At 36.0% G+C, this 19,651-nt stretch overlaps 1 protein-coding gene across 1 annotated transcript in view; it reads left to right on the forward strand.

Moving 5' to 3' along the window:
- ITSN1 (intersectin 1) overlaps positions 1-19,651 on the forward strand; it is a 119,094-nt gene that overhangs the window by 35,032 nt on the left and 64,411 nt on the right. Inside the window, exons 5-14 of the mRNA XM_040666360.2 lie at positions 4,321-4,481; positions 5,895-6,074; positions 6,691-6,784; positions 8,787-8,887; positions 9,528-9,591; positions 11,361-11,498; positions 12,456-12,571; positions 15,168-15,430; positions 16,223-16,372; positions 16,545-16,685. Of these exons, the coding sequence (XP_040522294.1) occupies positions 4,321-4,481; positions 5,895-6,074; positions 6,691-6,784; positions 8,787-8,887; positions 9,528-9,591; positions 11,361-11,498; positions 12,456-12,571; positions 15,168-15,430; positions 16,223-16,372; positions 16,545-16,685 (1,408 nt within the window). The remainder of the gene's footprint in view (positions 1-4,320; positions 4,482-5,894; positions 6,075-6,690; positions 6,785-8,786; positions 8,888-9,527; positions 9,592-11,360; positions 11,499-12,455; positions 12,572-15,167; positions 15,431-16,222; positions 16,373-16,544; positions 16,686-19,651) is intronic.

A 19,651-nucleotide genomic window follows, 5' to 3' on the forward strand; every position in this document is an offset into this window, starting at 1 on the left:
TGAGAGAGAGTTTTGTTTTAGTGAGCAGTGTAACGACAGTAGCTATCTTACATTTTAATTTTAAATAAAACTGAACAGCCATTTTTTTAGCATGAAAAAGACTTCAAGAAACACCAGCTAGCTGAAGCATCAGTTAAATGTCTTCTTCAGGGACTCCTTTGAGGATATTCTGCAGTTGGTGGAACTGTTTTCTGAGATGCGATTCTAAAGAGTGTCTGTTATTGTAATTGCTGCTCTTAGTCAAAGCTTTCCTAGAATTCATATTCCTTATAACCAGTAGTACCATGTTTTCTGGCACAGAGAATTCCTGTGTCCCTTCTACTCAACATTCATGTAAGAAAGAAATCTCTGGGTCCTCAGAGTAGCAAATTAGTGGAATTATTATGGTCTGTCATGTATGGTACTATTCTGTTCTCTATAAACTTTGTAGTGTGCCGAGCTGCTAATCTATTAAGAAGCCTCTAAGTAGGCTTTGAATCAAGAGTGCAATAGCTTGAAAGATAGCTGTTTTTAAGTAGGTTATAATCTGGCTTTCTTCTAAAGCTCTCCTGAGTGGTGGCCTCTAAAAGCATTTTCTGTGTAGCCTGCCTCTCTTGAATTAAATGGGAACGAAAGTAATCAACGCCAGCTGCTTTCATCCATTTGGAGTTATTTGTTTTATTTGGGACAAACTAAAGCCACTGGTTGGCGCTACCTTTTCCAGACATAGGCTTCCTTCACAAGCTCACAACTTATTTTCATGGAGATAGATATATTGTAGCCTAATAATAAGCACATTTGAAAGAAAAAAGATGCTCGCGTGCTTAGTTTCTGCCTTTCATAGATGCAGAAATAATCAAGTTGTTTCTGCATTCTGCAGAACAGAGGAGAGAAGCAGGAAGAGATTTGTAGGGGAAGAATCTGATCACCTGAAATTAAGCATTGTGATGAAGCCCACCATAATTTTTATCATTAGAAAAAAACCCCTTGTAAACACAGGCATGTTATATGAAATATAATCAATATTTAGTCAATGTTTAATCCATTTACTGCTCTCCACAGGTTTCCGGCCAGACGTTAAGTGAAACAAATTTAAGGACATTATGTTCTTCCAAATTTCATTATAAGCAGAGCAGTGTAATTAGGTAGTGTTTGCTGTCAGCCACTTGCTGCCTTGAAGGTGATGCTTACTGGAAAGTAGCACTGTAATCTAACAGTATGACAACCAGGTTCAATCATTAGTAATGGAAATTTGTCCTGTATATTCACTAAAGATTTTGCCAGAAAAAGCTGATTTTGTTAACAAGCTGTAAAAACAGGTATAAATTTTGTAGCATGTACTTTATTTTTGTCACTGAAATTCATACCCTTGAATTAACTAACAAAGTCATTGATGCAGAATAAGTGAGCTGAACCAGCAATAAGGCTGGTGCATGTTAAAGTTTCTTGATACTGGTCAGTTAATATTTTCTCGTGTTGAATGCAAAGGCTTACATGTTCTTACAATAGGTAGTGTCTGTAGAATCAAGATTGCCTACAGTAGAACTTATTACTCTTATGCATTTTCATGGCCATGTGTTTCACCATGCTTTTGCTTCATTGATGAAAAGCCTTCAATTTTATAAATCAGAGTAGATGCATGTTTGTGGAAGGCACATAAGTTGAATAAATAAGACTATTATAAATAAATCTTCTTAAATGCAGAGATGTAAGGAACACTGAAACTATTAGTTTGAGTTGTCAGCGCTAGTTGGTCCCAATGGAGCTGGCTGACTTCTACATGTATTGAGAAAGATGTCTCCTTTGGGAGGACTACTGGCTAATTGAAGTGAAGTCTCTTTTCTCTGACACTGTGTGAACATCTACAGGTCTACTAGCTACATAAACCTGTTTTTTGTTCTCCCTTTTCACAAGGCACCTGACTGAAAAATGACTAAGCAATCACTGAACTAAACTTTCAGTAAAAAAACACACATCTTCCCTGTTGATATCTTTGTGTTTTCTTTAGTTGCCTTCGGAAATGTGTGGTGTCTACTTGTAAGCATCAATTAAATGAAACTAATTATCTTCTCCTAGCTTCCATTGTTTTCAACACTCTTTATTTTCTAATGAAGCTATCTTACCCTGTTTGTTTACTGTATGTTGGTTTAATTTCTAATACAAAACGCATAGAAGAGAGCACCTCAGAAAATACATTTAGCGACTAAGTTTCTGACGTTCTCACACTCCACATAACTTTTTTCGTCTTCACCTGTGAATATTTCAGGCTTGTAAGAGTTGCAGTATATTTTCCTCCCAAGTGAAGCTTTTAGAAATCTGACATCACTGTTTATAGGTGGTGCCAAATGTATATGAACTGTTTTGGGTCTGGAAAAGAAAAATGTATGTGAGGAAGCAAATTAAAATATCCTTAGAAATACTGTTCCTTATAAGCCCGAGTGATTGTTTCCGACACATTTATTATTAACTATTACTACAGTCTAACCTTGCCATTCCTAGGAAAGAGGCTTCCTCTGCCTTCACTAGGGTTCGCTCACTCACTTCTGCAAGTTGCATGAAAACAAAAGTATTACATTTCTGTTTTTACTTTAGCCGGCCCATTGCTTCAGGTAGTACCAATATTTTATTTGCCCTTTGTGGAAGAGTGGTCGGAGGCTGAGGCTCCACAGCAGCGGTACTCTGCAAGGAAGAGATGCTCATTCCAAAGTTGTACCTCTCTTGGTCCAGTTTTGCTGGTTGGACTACTAGATATGAAGTCTGACTACTGCAGTAGGCTACTTTTAAGTGAATACTAGTGAAATAAATCACATACTAAGCTGTGAAACTTGAATCCAAATTGCGTTATGCTATGTGGATCCCAGAACCAATTTTGACTACAAATTTGGGCTTTCAAAGGCTATGTGGAATTAAAGCAAAGTTTAAAGTTACTGAAAAGCAGACGGCTTTGATATGTAAATTAAACTTTGCTGTGATACAGAGCTACAGAAGACAACATTTAGATATTCACGCAGCCAAAACTACTTCTTGAATGGAATGTATGTATTAATTCAGCATCTTAGAGGGAGTGGTATAATGCACACTTTTCCGTCTGGCTGTAAGCCCCAGCATCCACAGTTCACTCTTAAGACTTTCTTCTTTAAATACTGCTGGCAGATACTTGGTAGTGTTACTTTATTTTCCTCCACCATGGTCAGAAGGTGAGAAGGTCAGAAGCTACACTGGTGAAAATGTCTTGAAAGCATTAGTTTTTCTAGTCTTCACAAAATGCTGCTGACAGTCTAAACCAGTGGAAACGCTTAAGATGTATGGTTGATCTGCTGAGATCTTAGGTTTCTTTTCTTTTTGACATGGACTGGGAGGGTTTTCATTTCTTCAAATGCTATGCCACCATGTTCACCAAAGTATCAATTATAAATAACTGTCCGTTTATTGCAGTACTGTTTTGATAACTTTTGACATACGTGCGTGAAAACTTTTGTTGATGGAGATTTGATCAAGAAATAAAAATCTTTGTTTAACTAAGCTGCCCAGGTCCTTTGCATATTATATTCTTGTAAATGTATGTGTGAACTTAAACATGTATATTATTAAAGTACTGAAATGTGCACTTCATTCTTAAAATGAGTGCAAAAAATAAGCATAGTTTGAAAATCTAAGCTTACATCTTATTACATCATTAATATGCATTTACTGTTGATTTTTTTTTTTTTTTTTTTTGCAACAGCAGGAGCTAACATTCCTCCTTCTTCCCCCCCTTCCCTCACTCCCATTCCATGCTGAGTGCTATTTTCTTAACCATGGAATGAAAACACAAGACTGTTTAAGTCGGACTGCTCTAAATGAAAGCCAATGCAAGACCTAGTCGCTATGTTTTATCTTGAGTACTATTTTTTACCTGGAAACCTGTTTGTACACATAATGGTGTTTACTAAAATGCACAGATTTAAAGAATATTTCGTTGTAAATTTAGCTGCAGTACTAATTTGCAGACTCAGTCATATGATTCTCTGTGGTTCTGTTTGTAGTGCCATTTAGTTTTATTTATGTGATTTTGAAAAGTTTTTGCACAGCTACATTAATCCTTTCTCTCCGTTTGCTTGGTTGTAATTCCTCCAGGAGTTGAAAAGTGACTAAAACTATTTAGTAATCACTCCAAGAAAGAAATCAAGAGGCTCTTGGTTTAAACAGTGTCTTGTTTGATGACTGTTTTTACCCTGGCATGATTATTTTTGAGTGGATTTTAATTAGTCTTGAATATACAGGTCTGTGTGTGCATGCTTCTAGGTCAGTCCCGAAGATCACAATTTAATAATCTAACTGTGAAAATTGTGTATTTTGTAGGGCTTTAGCTGACATGAACAATGATGGAAGGATGGATCAGCTGGAGTTTTCAATAGCTATGAAACTTATCAAATTAAAACTACAAGGCTATCAACTCCCATCTGCGCTGCCTCCTGTCATGAAGCAGCCACCTATTGCTCTACCTAGTGCACCAGGGTTTGGTAAGCTCTTTGTTGTCCTTCTAGTTAGCTTGTATTTTAGCAACCTAACTTTAATTTGATATTCATTTTGCAGTTTCTGAAACAACAACGCTTGGACTCAAAACCAAACAATTTCGCTTGCATGCACATGCTAAAAGAAAAGTGTCAATGAACTTTGAACACCCAGCTATGCTGTATAAAATAAGTTGAGATCCTGTTTGCTTCAGGTCTTTCACTGCTCCCTGTATGTTCCAAATGGAACTACCTGAAAGGAGTTGGCAGTGAGGAGATGTTAGTCTCTTTTCTTAGGTGACATGTAATAGCACACAAGAAGATGATCTTAAGTTTTGCCTGGGGAGGCTTAGATTGGATGTCAGAAAGAATTTCTTCCTGAAGAAAATGGTCAAAACTGGAACAGGCTGCTCAGGAATTGGAGTCCCCATCTCTAGATATATTATAGAGACTGTAGATGTGGCACTAAGAGGTGTGATTTAGAGATGGGACTTGGTGAGTTGAGCTGTGGCCTGGACTTGATGGTCTTGAAGGTCTTTTCCAACACAAGTGTTGCTACAATTCGATGTTGAAAATGTCTAAATGAAGCTGAATCTCATGTTTGATACCTTGTTATTTTGCCACAATAAGAGGTTCTTTATCTTTCTGATTTGGTCATTGCTGTGACCGTAGTTGATGGGTGCCTGAGAATTACAAGCATTAAGAAAAGCGCTGTTTGATAAGTTGTTACTTCCATAATTTTACAGTTTTTATTACTGACTAAGAAATATAAGACAACAAATACTGCTCTAAGTAAGAGAAGGTATAATAAAACCAGCTCCCCAAGAAATCCAGCAAAATCCATGATTTTCTTTTTTGTTATTAACTATAAACTCAGCTGCTTGCACGCATCCTCATTCTTCCCACTGGCATGACTGGACCTCCTTAACCTCCTTGTTATCCATACAACTGTGCTTACACCTAAAATACCTCATTACTGTGCTTTATCTGATTAGCTTTGCACTGTTTCATCTTCACAATAGTCTGCAAGCAGTTATCCCAGAGCTTGTTCTTTTCAACTGTGGCTAAATGTAGACTTTGGGTTCATTAGTCACTGGAACCTGGCTGTATTACTCTTCATTTAGTTCAAGGCAAACAGCTGTTTTCTTCAGCAAATGCTAATTGACTTTTTCTGGTCAGTGTTGCATCCAGTGTGATCTTAAATGCTTACATTATAAAATGGTATTTTGTTCCCTCTACATTGTTTTATGTTCCCCTGCCATGCTAATGGTGCAGCGGATTGTAAGAGTGTGTGAAAGTTTCCATTTCAATTCACTGTTTAATCCTGTGTTTACTTCCTGGAGTGCAGGCTGACATTAAATTTTTCTATCATGTTGGGAGTCTCCAAATTAGAAAAAAAATGTCTCCTTTTCTCCCCCATAGGTATTGGGGGCATTGCCAGCATGCCATCTCTTACAACTGTTGCCCCAGTGCCAATGGCATCTATTCCAGTAGTAGGAATGTCTCCGCCATTAGTATCTTCTGTTCCTGCAGCAGCAGTGCCTCCCCTGGCTAATGGAGCTCCTGCTGTTATACAGCCTCTGCCTGCTTTTGCTCATCCTGGTATGCTACATACTGAACCTCTGTGTACAATCTTGCTTTTAACAAATCGTTTTGCCATTTTCTTTGAATCCAGAGAAAAACATACATGAAATTAGCCATTCTAACTTATTTTAAAGAATGATTTGGGTTAAGGACTGTAATTTGATCTAGCCCAGTGTAATTGTTTAGAAGATGTATGAAAGTTAAAAGAAGGCATATGGAACATAGAGTACTGTAACAGTCAGTCACGTTGAGCAATGGTGTGATAAATCAAGCTTGCCTGTAAACTGTTGACTAGAAATTGGACCTCTGCTCCCTGTTTATAACTACTGAAGTACTGCTGTTTGTTGGTATTACTTTAAAGTAGTGGAATACATGAAAGTTCCATCGTTAACTGTAATATAGTGTGGTATCAAGGGTGTATACATAAAAATACAAATGTAAGAAGACGTGAGAAAAGCACCTGTGTGTTTTCACTATTCTGTTAGACGCTGTTTATTCCTCTTAATATTTTTAAAGTCAACAATCAAAAGAACCGTAGTGCTTTTTTTGACATTAAGAACTAGAGGGATGTCATTGAAATTGCACACTTTAAAAAGCTTGTGCTAAAAAATATATGTGATGCCTTCTTTTACAGCCACATTGCCAAAGAGTTCTTCCTTTAGTAGATCTGGTCCAGGATCGCAGCTGAACACAAAACTGCAAAAGGCACAATCGTTTGACGTGGCGAGGTAAGTTAGTGTGGAGTGAGTGGATGCGTGTGTTTTTCCTCATAGCTAGAAGAACTATTTCTCTTTAACAAAACTATTCTCTGAAAAAAAAATATACTCGTAGAAATCAATTCCCACTGAGATACTACTTCAGGATTTTGTAGCATGCTGTGGTTTTTCAAAGAATGCTGCATGAGTACTGAATCACTGAAATGTAATAAGCTGTTACAGTATGTGTTGATACTATTTGCAAGCTCTTGAAAACAGTTTTTAGAAGAGCATTTGATTCCGTAAACATACTTTGCATTGCTCACTGCTGCACAGACACTCCTCATTTTAGCATGGAAACATAAGTAAAATTCTTAATAATTAACAAGTGTAGGATTACTTTTTAAAAGAAATATATTTAATATTTCTCATATTTTAAATGAACTTCACAAAAGTATTTGTTATATGTACACCGAAGTTCCCTGTTAAAAATCACTTAAAAACTTTAAATGTATTTCAAGGCCTAGAAGAAAGTATGGTTAGGCGAAATATATTTTACTGTCATCTGAAGAAATGTATCTAATAATGTGGAATTTCTTTAGAGGAGATAAGATGGTAATTTTGTCAAAATATTCATTATTGGAAGAGCTAAATCCATTAAATTGGAGTTAGAAGTTGAAGTGATGACTTTTTTCTAGCTGTGATTTAGTTTTGATTTGGAGAAGGGTGAATTTCAAGATTCTGCTTGTGGTGCTTATATTAACCTGCTGAGCCACCATCAGTAAACTCTTGGCATACATGCTGTTTGGCATGTGTAAGACTGCTGTTTTGTCCTTCAGCATTTCTTCTTCCAAAACTACCATTGGAGTATCCATGAAGGAAAGTTTTGCTGTTTAACAGTACAGTAACATTACATCACAGATTGAGTTACATGTATACATAAAACAAAAGTAGATTTAATGTGTGTAGAAATTCCACATCTAGCAAAGCTGGTGAGAGAGGAATTCACATGGAAAAATGCATGTAGTTTTTATATGAAGTTTCAATTTTTATTTTCATTATTTAAGAAAGCAGCTTCTTTTTATTTTGCTCTCAGGAAAGAGAATATTAAAACTTCTGGAGGAGTAGAAATAGAGGTATTAGCATTTGAGGCTCTTGTCATGTGAAAATAGGATATGAGGTCAATTAGTAGCTTGTTCATGTAATCCTCAGGTCAATTTTGAAAGGTCTTACCATGCTGTCTACTCAGTGGACCAGGGAAAAGGGATTCAGTTGGTTTGGTTCAGTTTTTTCCTTGTAATTTGGTATGCTTTCAGACATGCTTACACAATCTGCTTTTTTTTTTTTTTAACTTTAACAAAAAAGGGAAAAGTTTTAATGTGCCAAAAGACAGAAAAACTACACACATTGGTTTGCAGTATGAAGACTTGTCAGCCTTCAAGCATGGGAAATTATAGCTACAAATAACAGCGCTCAGCCTACTATGCAGCTGAATTAGAAGTATTGCATTTGTCTGTTGAGTTCTGTAAAGAAAAAATGTGATTGCTTTTAAGTGTATTCTTTCATGCTTTTTAATGTTTTCAGTAGATTTTACATTTGTTTTCCTTAATCAGCTTATGTATTATTTGGCTAAGACAAGTAGTTAAAGGCAGGGTAAAACAGGATATTACTTCCACTGATTATGGTAAAGCGTTTCCTATCATATGTTTCAGTAAAATGTTTTAGCTCCTCTAAACTGTTTAGGTTACTTAATTTCTCTTCTAGTAAAGGAAAAAGTAAAAATCTTAGGCCTGTCATTTATCTTTTCCAAAAAACATCCAGGACACTGACTCATGACTAAAGTTTTCAAACAAGAAGTCAAAAAACTTTTGTGGTTTCAGGAATAGAAGGGGATGTTTGTGAAAACAAGCAGTACAGGCATAAAACTTGACCTCTGTGCAGCACTTCATTCTCTTGTACATGTCACTTCATGCAATTAAATGTAATATCATATTTTTTCCCTCTTCCTTTCCTTTTTTCCCCTTTCTAATTCTAGTGTGCCTCCTGTGGCAGAGTGGGCAGTACCTCAGTCATCAAGACTGAAATACAGACAGTTGTTCAATAGCCACGATAAAACAATGAGTGGACACTTAACAGGTATTGAAACAGTTATTGTTGTCTCCTTTTTCAACTATAAAAGGCCAATTGTAGCAGCATGCTAAATGCTGTTCAGATAGTAAAGAAATTTTCATCTCTATGTTACCACCATCAGTATTTTTCAGTTAAAGTTTCCCAGCTGCTCAATGGTCTTTAGGAGCAAGCGCACATTATAGTTGGGATCCTTTTCTTACTTTCTTTCCTGAATTTTCTGTAAAAATAAGTTGGCACTGGGAAATGAAGATATAGTGGGCCTTGTGAAAACTTCTGCAGCCATTTGCAGTGTTTGACATATCCGCTGGTAGGGGTGCCTATCCAGTTTCAGAAGTAAAATTGAACAATGCTCTGAGTTAGTTTTACTTGTTCTGTGAACATCTCTTGCAGCAAAGAGGTGTTTGGTTTTGGTTGTTCTTTGTCTGACTGAGTGTTGTGAAGGAAAAAAGTGTTATGCATTTTTAAATACTTTCTTTTTGAGGAACCTGGGAATGGTACTATGCGTAAGCTTGTTCGTTCATGCTGGTAACATCACTTTGGTGTTACCTGTTTAAATCTAACTTCTGCTCATGCAATAACTGCTTGGTAATACAAGAAAAGGAGAAAATTGCTTATTTGTGTATTAACCCTTCTTTTAATTTTTTAGGTCCGCAAGCAAGAACTATTCTTATGCAGTCAAGTTTACCCCAGGCTCAGCTGGCTACAATATGGTAAAGATAAATCTAACAATTTCTACCAAACTGGAAATTGTACTTATACCTCTGTGCTGTCTCCTGTATTATTTTCTCCCATTTTCAAACTCTCTCCACTGATAAATCATTATATTCTTCTCTTTTTAGTATGTAACTTTATAAAACAAAATCTGCTCTGCTTTGCCTATTTATTCCACCCAACCAAAAAAGAGTATATTTTGCACTATTCACACAGATGCTTTGTATGTTGGGTTCCAGTTATGGGGACTCCAGGTAGACTAAATGCTTGGCCTCCTATCTTCTACATCCTCAGCCTTGACTGGTACAGCACCAGTGAAAGTTACAGATTTGCACAGGTAGTACAAAAGGAAGCTTAATCTAGAACCATACTCTTTTGGAGGCTTCTCTGCCTTTTATATGAGTTTCTGAGGCCTTATTTCCAAGGGTCTGGGATTATGTACTTATCATTGTACATTTTAGGAGGGTTTGTTTTGGCTTCTCTTTTCTCATTTGCCAAATTTATTGTGGTTTTATTGTCACATGGATTAGTCTCTTTCTGCCTACACACTTTGGAAGTCTGTTCTATGTAATGTGTAATGTTACTACTTTATTACTTAGTGGTACTTGATTTATAGTTATCTATGATGATTTCTCAAATAACCTTCATACTGATTCTGTATTTTTAATTTCCAGTTTGCCTCTACAAGTTCTTTCTAGTTAATCTCTTTAATTTGTAAGTCTTTCCTCAAAAAGCACTGTCAACAAAATAATCCATCTGACTTCTGTTGTGTGAGGATGTCAGCTCTGTTGTCACTGTTATGTAATGTCATAATACTGTAGCTTTCTTTTCTAAGCGCTGATGTTTTTGTTACATCTTTAAACAGCACCCTCTTCTTCTCTGTTTCTTAACAAAGCTACTACAAGGAAAAATAGCAACCCAGTCATCCTGGCTAGCCAGAAAGTTCTGTGCTTGTTGCCGGTGCTTAAGTAGGTTGCCTGGGCAGGGAAATGATGCTCCGGGAGCATAATAACTTTATGGATTTAAGTTCCATAACCAAAGTCCTGTACCTTAAGACATGACAAAAATAAATCAATAGCTCACATTAGATTTTTCACAGTATCATGGGGGATTTTCCTGTCCTGATTAGGGCCACAGGCATGATGGAGAAAAAAGAAGCTGACGTTTAGACTGTTAAACTTTGTCCAAAAGCACCTTCATATGAAGGTGGTATTGGAGATTCCATGAATCTGTTGGAGATGGATTTAGGCGATCCATTTTTTCTTGGGTGTGCATAATGATAAAATGTTTTTGTGCTTGTAAAGGTTATAATGTTAATGGCTTTCATTTTAATGCGTATATGCTCTCAAGAATGCAAGGTGGGAGTCTCAATGGAAGATGTTTACCAGACCAAAAACTTCTACCAAACATCTGAACCATTCGTTTTTTGAATGATATTGCTCAGTGGATATTCACAAGGTGTCCAAGAATACCCCCCATTGATTAACATTACCTCCATAGCTTATAGCGCTGGCAGCATTCCAAGAGCAAGCAAAGTGGAAGCCATGACTGTATAGATAGTTTCAAGGAAGATATACAAGAGAAATGTGGGAAATTGTGATGCATTTGGATTTTACTTTTCATTTGTTTAAAAAAAAAAAACAAAGTAGTGTGAAAAAATAATGGAAAAAAGGAATTAATTTGGAACTAAATATTCCAAAGTTGTACTTTTTAACAGTGATTTTTTTATCTTTAATAATTTACTTACGTTGTATCTTTCCTTTAAAAGGAATCTTTCAGATATTGATCAAGATGGAAAGCTTACAGCTGAAGAGTTTATTCTGGCTATGCACTTAATTGATGTAGCTATGTCTGGTCAGCCACTGCCACCTGTACTGCCTCCAGAGTATATTCCACCTTCATTTAGGTAACCAGTTATAATTCTGGAATCTTGCTCCTAAATTTTTGTTTCATGTGGGAAAGCTGTCCTGTGAGTGTGAAAAGCAAGATATTGGAAAATAGCCCTTCTTGGTTTTGTGCTGCATAGATGGCAGAGAATGCCTTCTCATTGGCAAATGCTTGTCTAGCTTTTTTTTTCGTCTTGTTTTTATCAGAAGTGCTGAATACTGGAAAAAAAACTCTGTCACAAAAATGTCCTTGTGAGAGTACAGTGTTTGTCATTGTTTTGCTGACTCAATCTGGCTATGTGGACTTAAAGGTTTTTAGTTCAAGCTTATATTTCTGTATGTGTTAGGATGTTTTCGAAGTTAAAACGTGCCCTAAATTTTCACTGTAGCAAATTCTTATGGGTTTGGATTTTTTTTTTTTTAAGTTTTATTTGTGAATAGTAATGCTGAGTCAGTACTTCTCTTTCACTATTTCATTTCTTTTTTGGTGGAGAAATGGGTAGGAAGACAGGTTACAGCAACGGAAGGAAATGTTTACATGCAATCACAGCTTCATGTTCTTAAAGTATATCATGTTCTTAAAGTATAGTCTTGAAGATGATAATTTTTTGTATCTTCTGTGTGGTGTCTTGTTTTCAGTTTGACTGCAGTAAGCATTCTCTGTCTTTGCAACTTTCATTATAGTTAAATTCACTATTTCCCCAGCTTCAGACTGGTCATAACTAAAAGGTCTTAGTGAGAGTTAAACACATCTCTAAGCTACTTGATGCTTAGGTCACCAGTGTGTGCTGTTGGTACTCTGGAGGGTACTATTATCTTAATGACAACTGCAGAGTAAAACACTCCAGACAATGAGAATTAAATATCACTAACCATTACATCATTGCAATTAATTTATGATTGCATCATTAAATTATCAATAAATTTGACAGGCATATGTTCTTTTAAACAACTTGGAATTATCCTTTCATTGACAGAAGAGTACGCTCTGGTAGTGGTGTATCTGCTGTAAGTTCAGTATCTGTAGACCAAAGGTTACCAGAAGAACCAGCATTAGAAGAAGAACAGCAGCAACTGGAAAAGAAATTGCCAGGTGAGCAAGTGTACATAGAGATGTGTTGTGTGCTGTTATCAGAGGGACCATCTCTTATAAGAGAAATGGTATAATAATATCTTATAATAATATCTCTTATCTTGTTACAAGCTCTGAAGTTATAATGTTTTAAGAAATATTTTCTTTTCGTATCAGTTTGTCAGAGGCATAACCAACACAATATTCCTTGGTCCAGCTGATTCCTGAATCATTTGTTCCTAACAGTGGAGATAGGAGCAGCTTTCAGGCCGTTTACCTTAGGTACTTTCAATAGGGGAAGCACTTTGCAGCCCTTTTATAGGACTGTAATGAAAACTTTACTACCTCAGTTTTCTGTCTTATGCAGTATAATTTGACACATATAGAGAGAGGCTTGTTTCACTGCTGTCTGTGTAGCAAAGTGCTTCCTTTATATAAGTTTTAGCAGCTCTGTTTAAAAAATAAAAGAGAGAAGCATAAAGCCTCAGTGATGCTAAATGGCAAGAAACTTTTTTACATTTCTGATCATCCCCTCTTGTTCTTTTTTCTCTTTTTGCTCTATCCAATTCTAAGATGTCCAGAATCTCACACAGTTGAAGATGCAGCAACATGGTGGATTTATACAGGGACATGATAATGCTTTTCTGTTTTGTTCTAAACACAGCTCTCTATTAGACTTGAGAGGCAGTTCTTCCCTGCATTGATTCTTCCATGTGGTTATCTTTTTTAGTTGTGTGTACTCTACACACACTGTACAGCTACTCTGCCCTGCCCGAGTTTAAACTGACTGGTCATTTTACTTTCTTTTCTTGAAGGCTGGTGTTGCGTTTGCTATCATCTAGTCTTACTCCACTGATGTTGATTAAGGGATGGGTTGCAGAGCACAGCTAGCATCACACAGTCACAGTGTGGTTGAGGTTGGAAGGGACTCTGGATCACCTGGTCCAAGTCCCTGTTCAAGCAGGGCCACCTTTAGTTGTTCCTAAATTTTGTTTAGTCTTTGAACTATGGATTAATATTCTCTGCGCTTGGCAACCTGTTAATATTTTGGAGTTTATTTTTGTTCTAAAGCCATTTACTTCCAGTTCGAGAACTACATAGAGTGCATAAACCTTTCACTATATTTGATATACAGATTTTCTACTACAAAGATCACTCATAAAGGGAATGACTTCTTGCTTCTTAATTGGTTTTACTAAATCTAACTGGTTGGGGTTGGTTTTTTATTGAGATTTTTGAAAGAGTTTTCATTACTAGTTTTTATAAACTTTTAGAAGCTATCGCTTCAGAACTGTGACATAAACCAATAGCTATTCATTTCATTTGCTCTTCTGTTTTGATACTTTGTTTTGTTATGTCTAGAAGCTACCTTGATTTTGTTGAGTAACCATACTAGTTTGTTGGGCAGTCCTCTTAGAGCCTGGTGTTTTATCCTGTTAGTAAATATTTTATTTGAGCCTTTAAGATAGTTTCTTAAACAATGCCTATGCTGATGGCAAGCATTTTGCCCTTCTTCCCATTTCTTTTAAATTACTTCTTTGACATAGTTTTGTATTTCTTTTCCCTTTTTCCTTGGTTTTCTAAAGTAATGGTGGTTATAATCACATTCTGTATCTTATCAGACTGTATCCTAGTATGCTTTGAATCTAGTGGCTAATTTTAAATAAATAGATTTTCTCAGAGTCAAAACATTAAAGTGATTGAATTTCTTTTTCTGTGAAAATTGGTGATTGGTAATAGGGAGGAGACCCAAACTTAAGAAAAGACAAGAATTCAACTGGGTTGGCAGATATTGGGCCAACGTGTCACACTTTGGAGGGAACATGTACTGTCTCTTGATTCTACTTGCATGCCAATAGTGTTGAGCATGAAGGAAGAGAAACATAGAGTACAAAGTATGGGAATGGGATGTAGAGGGTATGAAAAGAAACAGAAGATGATGTGGAGGGAATAATTTGGTGGAACCATGAAAGGTGTTCCAGAGCATGTAATACGGAAAGGATAATCCCTGATATTGCAGAACAGTGTCAGGGAACCTGTGCTGGCATTATTTTAGGACAGTAAGTGATGAGGATGTGTATCAGCAGGGTTCTAGTCTTCATGAGTATTTCTGCTCAACAATTTAATTAAGCAAGCTATTTCTTTTCCTGACAGTAATGAGTTGTCTTATGAGAATATCAAGTTTAAATACATTCTGATCATTTGCATAATAGCTTTTAAAAAACAACTTTGTCTGAATTCTTTGCCTTTCTTGTAGAAGTAAAAGGAGGGCTGGTTCTTGTGCTTTTACTACTGTGAGCGTATAGTGGAACTTCGGATCATGTGTCTGCACTGAAAAATGAGGACTAAAATTCACTCTAATTACCTCAGATTGTGGGTTTAAAGGGGACTAAAATTCACTTTAGTTACTTTAGGTTGTGGGTTTAAAGGGAACTACAACATAAAAGGTAACAATAAAACCTAGGATTACCTGTAGATCTGTACTATCAGTAGTTGAAAGCTGTTTCTAGTATTGTTGGAAGATTATTTACATTGATTCAGCAAACATTGAATTTTTTTTTCAAGACAACAAAACAAAGTTTAATTCTCCTTTGCCCCATGTTTCCACACATTAAAGTTACATTTGAAGATAAAAAACGTGAGAACTTTGAACGTGGCAATCTAGAACTTGAAAAACGGAGGCAGGCTCTCCTGGAACAGCAACGCAAAGAGCAAGAGCGTCTAGCACAGCTGGAACGGGCAGAGCAAGAAAGGAAGGAACGTGAACGACAAGAGCAAGAAAGGAAAAGACAGCTGGAGCTAGAGAAACAGTTGGAGAAACAACGGGAATTGGAACGGCAGAGAGAAGAGGAAAGGAGGAAAGAAATAGAAAGAAGAGAGGTAATCAATTTGATAAAAGGAGCGTGGCTATGTCACTGAGATCCGTGTTTGTTTAGAACAGAATAGTGTGTGTACACTGAATATTTTACCATCTTTATTTTTAGTGAGCAAACATTTAAACAATGAACTTATATTTTGGGGTTTTTGAAGGGAAGGAAAGAGTTTGACAATCTCTTTCTAAATTTTTCACAAGAAATGAATGGATGGGATCTTTAGATCTACGACAGTGTGCTCCTCGTTTCTGATTTCTTTAAAAATAGTGCCAGTCCTTCTCTTTAATGTAAAGAGATGTTTGAATTAATGATGAAAGATTTCTTGGCATTGGTGACATTCATGGTTTTCCTGTGATGAGATAATTTGTTAAAGAAAACACATACTGGTTAAATAAAAGCTGTTATATTCTCACATTGCCAATCAGTGATGCAGTGCAGTAGCATTTGACTGTTCTTTGCAAAGATGGAGAATGCCTTATGTTAGGGAGAGATTTGATGCTATTTTGAAGAATTTTTGAAATCTTAATGTGAAACAACTTATTAAATCAGAAAACTAGGTCTTGAATGATATTCTGTTAATTCACATATCTGCTATACAAGTGAAGCACCAGTAGTTTCAAGTGAGTGTTGAAACAACTGAGCGATTTATATGCTTAAACAGAGGTACATAGGTATTCCACAACTTAGCAGCATGTTTATATTAATGTTTTAATCACACATTAGAATATGAATATCAGTGATAAGAATATTTTCTCAAAATAGATTTTTCATATCTTTTTGGTTTGATTAAATGCTGAAGGCTGCAAAACGGGAACTTGAGAGGCAAAGGCAACTTGAATGGGAACGTAATCGTCGGCAAGAACTGCTAAATCAAAGAAACAGAGAACAAGAGGACATAGTTGTTCTGAAGGCAAAGAAGAAGACTTTAGAATTTGAGCTGGAAGCTCTAGTAAGTGATTGCGTTGCAGAATAAATGCACAAACATGGTAATGTCTGTGATATAGTCCTATTTATTTTCTATAATTTCAACATTAAGTGTGGAATAAAAGTACTTTCTAGATCCTGATTTCCATGAGAAGCATTCTGGTAAAACAAAGAGGTCTTTTTCTTTTTGTCTAAAGAATGATAAAAAAAATCAGTTGGAAGGAAAGCTTCAGGATATCAGATGTCGGCTGTCTACCCAAAGACAAGAAATTGAAAGTACAAATAAATCTAGAGAACTGAGAATTGCAGAAATCACCCATTTGCAACAGCAGCTACAGGTAAGGAAATTTTTCTCATTTTGTTCTCAGTCTTGCACTTTGCCCTCATTAACTACATCAATATCCTAACAAAACTTGGCACAAAATATGATGCATTGTTTCTTGTATATGAGCAGTTATTATAGATCGTTACTTTTAAAGCTTCTGTATTGTTCTTCAGACATTTAGGAATTGCTTCATACACTTGAAGGTATAACTGTGATTACTGCTTCGTCCTCATGTAATCCTTTGTATGGAGTAGTAAATAAATGGGTTTGGGGATTAGAGGAATCAAATCTTGTGATGTATTTTTATTGTAGTGACTTCTGTTTCTGTGCCGAAGGGAATGACCTCACTAAAGTGACTTGATGATGCTTTTGTTATTATAAAATAAAAAAATATATACATCAAAACTTCATTTGCCAGTCAGTTCTTGGTCAAATCCTTGCATTCTTCTTTCCTGTTTTTCTATCTAAAATTCTCTGTTGGATATGAAGATGGGACTTTCTGGTTCTTTGTTTTGTTGTGAGCATGAGTATTTTTTGGAATTCCTTCTTACTTTTTAAAACACCTTCCATTTCTTTTTAGGTTTTGTGTGCATCATTACAGCTGCCAACAGAAAGATGTCTTTCTTTTGGCAGCAGCTTGGTATAAAGTGTGTTGTTGAGAGATCGTGTTCTTACAGAATTTGTGTCCACTTGATACAAACAAGAAATGCTACTACAGGAAGCTTGTGACATTAAGAACTGCCATAGTTGTCTTGAAGTCATACACCTTCCTTTAATGAAATGCTCCTGTATTGGCAAGTGAAAATGAAGTCAAACAGCGTTTGATGAAGTGTAGGAAATTAAATCACTTTTAGCAGCACTGGCTCAGAGAAGCAAAAAGCTGGCTATGCTTGATGAAATTCATGAAAATGCACCCACTTACCTGAATGAGTTAAAGACTTGAGATCTTATGAGCACAGCCAATTTCCACGTGAAAGCAACAACCACTTGAATTTCCCTACCACTTATATTTCAAAAAAATTGCTGCAGAAATGGTCTGAGATACAATAAGTCATCTTAGAAGAAGGTAAACAGCTACCTAGTAGTTGTTGTCTTCTGAACATAGGTAAATGCTATTTCAACAATTTGAATAAATTTGACTTCCTACTTTCATATGTAGTTTCTGTTAACTTGTTGGTTATTTTTCGTCAGTTGGCCTCTGTATTCAGGAAGGGTAGAGCATCTCTTAGCTTTTGTCCTAATATAACAAGGAGAAAATGATATGGCAGAAAGTTGTCATTTGTGTAATAGAAAAGACCAATGTTCTACGGTTGGTATAGGGTCCCATTGTAACAGACACCCTAAAAAAAATCATGAGAATATACAGCTTTGGTTATCAAGAACTTTGAATGAGCTTTTACAGCTGGGCATAATTAACAGAAGGTAAAGATGAAAGAAAAAAATATATGTGAAATGAACACTATTAGGAAGCAAGCAATGAGAAGGATAATCCACCTACAAGTAGATGTAGGTAAGTCACTTATTGAGTAGTCCTAGATGAATAAAAGGGCAGCATTGCCTTTAGAATCTTCAACAATGTTTATTTTTAATTTTATTGGCTGATTGTAGGTGTGCTTTCCTTCTCTACTGCTTTTATGCATCAGTTTTAGCTTCATCACAATGAAGGGAAAAGTGAAGGACATCAGAAGGATTCTTCACCTTCCTAACAATTTATTCTACTTATGAACAGATCACAATGATAAAAAAGCAGATTGCTTTTTTTTTTTTTTTCTGAGCATTTTGATACCACTCTGAAATTTACTACTTGTTTTAAAATCACTACTATCTTTGTAGTGATTTTTAGCTTTTCTCATTGCTGTTAGACAGTACTCAAATAAGGGGTAGGGCACTTCTAACTATGCACTTTTTAAACTGATTCACTCACAATGACTGTGACAGCACTTTTGTAAGGAAAATTACATTTGACTCTCTTGGTGGTGGTTTTGTTGCATTTTTCGGTTTGAATTTGAAGGTTTGTTTGTTTGCTTTAGGTTGATAGCAATAGCTATGGCTTTATGGAGCTGTCTTCTCTTAGGAGTCCATTGTTCTCTACCACTAGTATTTCAGTTAGTTTTGCTTGATTATGTTTCCAGAAAGAAGTGCTAGTAGTTAGTAGAAAAGGTCACATTCTATCTGGGGAGAACCTAAGAGAATGGATAGATTTTTCCTGAAAAAGATGGATTTCTCAAATATCCTTTACATTTTACAATCTAATTTGTAGAGGAAAGAGAAGAGCAGTATGTGACTTGTATAAAGGCTCCAGTAGATTAAAAGTTAATATTGTGAATTCTTTTTGTAGAATATTATATCTTTACTTGGAAGTCTTATAATTTAATACATCTGACCCTTGGCGTGCAAAGTGAGTTAATTAAAAGAAGTAATTATTCTTTAACCTATTAATTAGTTTCAAGATGGAGTTTGATTAAAATTTTGGAAGAAACTGTCTAACAGTTAATACTGCATGATGAAAATCTGTACTAGTTACGTGCATCTCTGGTATCTGTAGAATGATATTTCTAGGGGTGTTTGAACCACATGTATACTGTCTGCAGGGTTTCCACTAGTTTTTCGCTGAGTTTTTTTTTTTTTTTTTGCCTCCTTGATGAACTGTTTGGTTTCCCAGTAATTTGTCTTTTCTTTGAAGCACTGGGAGCAGAGTATGTGACAGAGACTTACAGTGTGTTAGTGGTACCTCAGTTTCTCATTTTACCCTCTTGCTGAGAGCATAGAGTCAGAAAAGAAAGTTTTCCTCCGTTAGACATAAGAGAACCTGGTTTTGATTGCTTTTTTTTTTTTCCTTCTGCTGCTATATTGAAATGTCTTGTTGCATGAAACTACAGTGTTAGTGATGCCTTTAATTTCTTCCATCTGTTTCCTCAGTAGAACTGATGGATACAGAAGACAGTCTTGTACTAGATAACTGTTGCATAGTTGTCTGTG

This window comes from Gallus gallus, chromosome 1, assembly GCF_016699485.2.
Source record: "Gallus gallus isolate bGalGal1 chromosome 1, bGalGal1.mat.broiler.GRCg7b, whole genome shotgun sequence".
NCBI lineage: Eukaryota > Metazoa > Chordata > Aves > Galliformes > Phasianidae > Gallus > Gallus gallus.